At 52.6% G+C, this 3,371-nt stretch overlaps 1 protein-coding gene across 6 annotated transcripts in view; it reads left to right on the top strand.

Moving 5' to 3' along the window:
• The window catches only part of Nlrp3 (NLR family pyrin domain containing 3), a 20,769-nt gene extending 17,773 nt beyond the window's left edge, over nucleotides 1-2,996 (top strand). For 3 of the 6 annotated variants that reach the window (XM_023707781.1, XM_023707780.1, XM_023707782.1), the window contains 3 exons: nucleotides 1,051-1,221; nucleotides 1,857-2,027; nucleotides 2,452-2,996. In XM_023707781.1, the coding sequence (XP_023563549.1) occupies nucleotides 1,051-1,221; nucleotides 1,857-2,027; nucleotides 2,452-2,551 (442 nt within the window). In that variant the 3' untranslated portion in view covers nucleotides 2,552-2,996. Of the gene's footprint in view, nucleotides 1-1,050; nucleotides 1,253-1,681; nucleotides 1,772-1,856; nucleotides 2,028-2,451 lie in introns of those variants that run through there. The other 3 variants (XM_023707783.1, XM_023707784.1, XM_023707785.1) reach the window with 3 other exon arrangements.
• Nucleotides 2,997-3,371: the final 375 nt, after the last annotated feature.

The raw sequence follows: 3,371 nt of genomic DNA, 5'->3' as shown, positions 1-3,371 counted from the left end.
CCACCCACCATCCATCCATCCACACACTATCCATCCCTCCATCCCCCCATTACCCTAATGTACTCTACATATTAGTTTGTTAAGGCTGTAATGAAGTTTCATGGACACCATGACTTAGTAAGTCACATGTTCATACTTCTGGGGCTGCAGTCTTGGACTAGGGTCTGGGCAGGGTTGGTTCCTGCCTAGAGGAGGCTGTGTTTCTGGCCACCTCCCGTTACCTGGGGGTCTGAGGCAGCCTGCAGCAGCTGCACTTGGGTCTGCTCCACCCCGAATGCTGCCCTTGTCCTTGTGGCTGTTCCTGTGCCTGTGTGTCTGACTGTGTCCAGAGTCCCTGCCCTGATAAGGAATCTGGTCCTGCTGGGCTTGGGGCACCGAATTTTCATGACTGGGCCTATATAGGGTCACTCCTGGAGGTGGCATTGCTGTCGCTGCCTGGCCCTGGCTCCTACCTCGTTGCCGGCGGCATTTTGCATTTCTGGAGGGTGAGAGGGCTAGTCTCTACATGCACCTGCGCTCTGTCTCTTGAGAGTGCAGAACCTTGCTTGTGGAACCCCAGCCTTGGGCTTCCACACTGCAGGGTGTGTGTGGAGACTGGGCTGGAGCCAGGCCGGATGGGCTGCGCAATGTCCAGGGCCAGATGGGATCTGAGTGCGAGGAGGAAGATGGCGAGGGTTGGGGTCAGTTTCCTTGCTCTTTCTGTGTGTGAATCCCAGCAGAGTGACTGCTGCCACCACCCTTGCCTCTGCAGTGGGACTCAGGAACTGAGCCACAGAACCCTCTGGTCACATCCAAGACGCTGCTCTGACTTGAGTTCAGGGACACAGCTGCTCAGCCCAGGGCCTTGTGCTGGGAGCTGCACAGCACTAGGGGGAAGGGGAGCCCGTATGCTGAAGATTTCCTTCTTGCTATATAGCTCAGGCTGGTCTTGAACTCACTATGTAGCCCAGACTGGCTTTGAGCTCAGTGATCCTCCTGCCTCAGCCTCCTGAGGGCTGGGAGTATAGGTGTGCACCACCATGCCTGGCCTCCCCTCTGTTCTCTCCACAGTTTGGTGGATTCTGGCCTCACATCTGTGGGCTGCTCAGCCCTGGCCTCCGTGCTCAGGACCACCCAGAGCCTCACGCACCTGTACCTTCGGGGCAATGTTCTCGGCGACACAGGACTCAAGCTGCTCTGTGAGGGGCTCCTGTACCCCAGCTGCACACTTCAGATGCTGGAGTGAGTCCCCACTGCTGAGGCCAGGGCACAGGTGGGCACAGCAGTGGGAGGCAGCTGCCAGGACACACTCTCTGCCGGGAGGGGCTTCATCCTCGGTGGGGTCCTCATGGGGTTGGGGGAGTCTGAGGAGTGCGTCTAGGTGGTGGACAGGTCGGAGGCTGAGTTCTTCCCATCGACATCATGGAGGGTCAATTTCTAATTCTAATTTGACCTGCACAATGCAGCAGACTTGAAAAAGGGACCTATACCTGAGGAGGAGAGGAAAAGAACTACTGGCCCAGGGTTGCATGCAACTCATTAGGCCTGTCATTCTTTTTCTTTCTCTTGTTTTTTTTCGGAACTGGGGATTGAACTCAGGCCTTTGCGCTTGCCAAGGAAGTGCTTATTCAACTGCGCCATCTCCCCAGCCCCATCTTTCTCTTGTTTGATTTGTTTTTTTCTTTGTGGTTTTCTGAGACAGGTTCTTGCTCTGTGGTCCAGGATGGCCTGGAGCTAGCCGCAGTCTTCCTACCTCAGCCTCCTGAGTGCTGGGATTACAGGCAGGGGCCTGGTTAATGCTGTGACTTTCCTGCAGCTGTAGCACACAGGTGTGGGCCTGGGCCTTGTGGAGCTGGCTAAGAGCCCATTTCCTGCAGGTTGGACAACTGCAGCCTCACCTCTCACAGCTGCTGGGACCTCTCCATGGTGCTGACCTCCAGCCGGAGCCTGTTTAAGCTGAGCCTCAGCAACAACGACCTGGGCGACCTGGGTGTCATGATGCTCTGCGAGGTCCTGAGGCAGGAGGCCTGTGTCCTTCAGAACCTGCAGTGAGTGTGCGGCCAGCCGGTGGAGTTGGCCAGCTGCAGGCCTGGGCATCTGGGCCCCTTGGAGCAGGCTGGGGGTGGGGTGTGGCCACCGTGGCAGGTTCTTTCTAGTGGTGTCCATGGAAATGGCTGGTTCAAAACATAGCAAGCTGGGTGTAGTGGCACATGCCTATAGTCCCAGCAATTTGGGAAGTTGAGGCAGGAGGACTGCTTGAGCCCATGCATTTGAGGCCAATCTGGACAACACAGTGAGACTCTGTCTCAAAAACAAACCAACCTCAGAAAACACGCTGGGTATTAAACAGCATTTTAGAGCTCAGAGCTCAGAGGTGGGTAGTCTTAAGGGAAATGAGATGAGATTTTAAGACTCAAAACCCGGAGTTTTCTGAAGAGCACGTCCCAGCTTTCTCTCTGTATTTATTTCCAGGTTGAATGAAATGTATTTCAACTATGAGACCAGGCATGTGCTAGAGACACTGCGAGAGGAGAAGCCCCAGCTGACCCTGGTCTTTGAACCTTCTTGGTAGGGAAGCGTCAGGACTCCTCCACCTGAGTCGGACCGCTCTGCAGCACTGCTGCCCCGTTGGCTGGGAGAAGAGGCTTCTGGTGCCCCCACGGTGGGGAGGACCTCGCTTCTCTGTCCCCTCCCTGGGTGGAGGTGTCAGGAAGGGAGCTCCCCTGAAACACTGTCCCAGGGTACTTGCTCAGAGGGAACCTCAGCAACTGGCTCAGCGGAGAGACGGGTCCCTGTCCCTTTTCCCCGCAGTTCCCTCTCCCAAGCCTTCCCCTTGTTTGTATTCCCCTTGCCCTGGCCGCCATTCCTAGATCTGCTAGCTGACTGAAGCACAGAACCCTGGACTCTGCTGTGCTGTAATTTTGTGACTGCTACTTATTTATTGTTATAACAGTTATGTTTTATGATGAAAAAACTCATGCTCATTTTAGATCACTGAAAACTCAAAAATATATAAAGCTATTTCTTGGTACTGATCAAGCTAAATTGTCTTCTTTTTTCTTTGTAGTTTAGTAGAAGGTCTACAGGGTCTCACTCCGTAGATTGGACTTGTAGTGATCTGCCTATATTCAGCCTCCCAAGAGCTGGGATTACAGGTGCACACCACCATGCCCAATCTTAATCACCATCTCAGCATGCTCAGGGGGCGGGGCTTTTTTCTTTTTTTAAAGAGTATTTTTAAAATAAATGTATTTGTTTTGTTTAAATGTATTTTCTAAAAAAAGAATAAAAAATAAAAAAATTAGAAATCATTTAGCATTTCATTAAACAAAATGATGGGAACTCAACAATGGTTATTGTATTGCATATTGTTGTCTTCAGATTAGTTGTTT

This window comes from Octodon degus, unplaced genomic scaffold (genome assembly GCF_000260255.1).
Source record: "Octodon degus isolate 3935 unplaced genomic scaffold, OctDeg1.0 scaffold00310, whole genome shotgun sequence".
In the NCBI taxonomy this organism is placed as follows: domain Eukaryota; kingdom Metazoa; phylum Chordata; class Mammalia; order Rodentia; family Octodontidae; genus Octodon; species Octodon degus.
The sequence above is the reverse complement of the archived record's forward strand: the minus strand, read 5'-3'. Positions and strand labels throughout refer to the sequence as shown.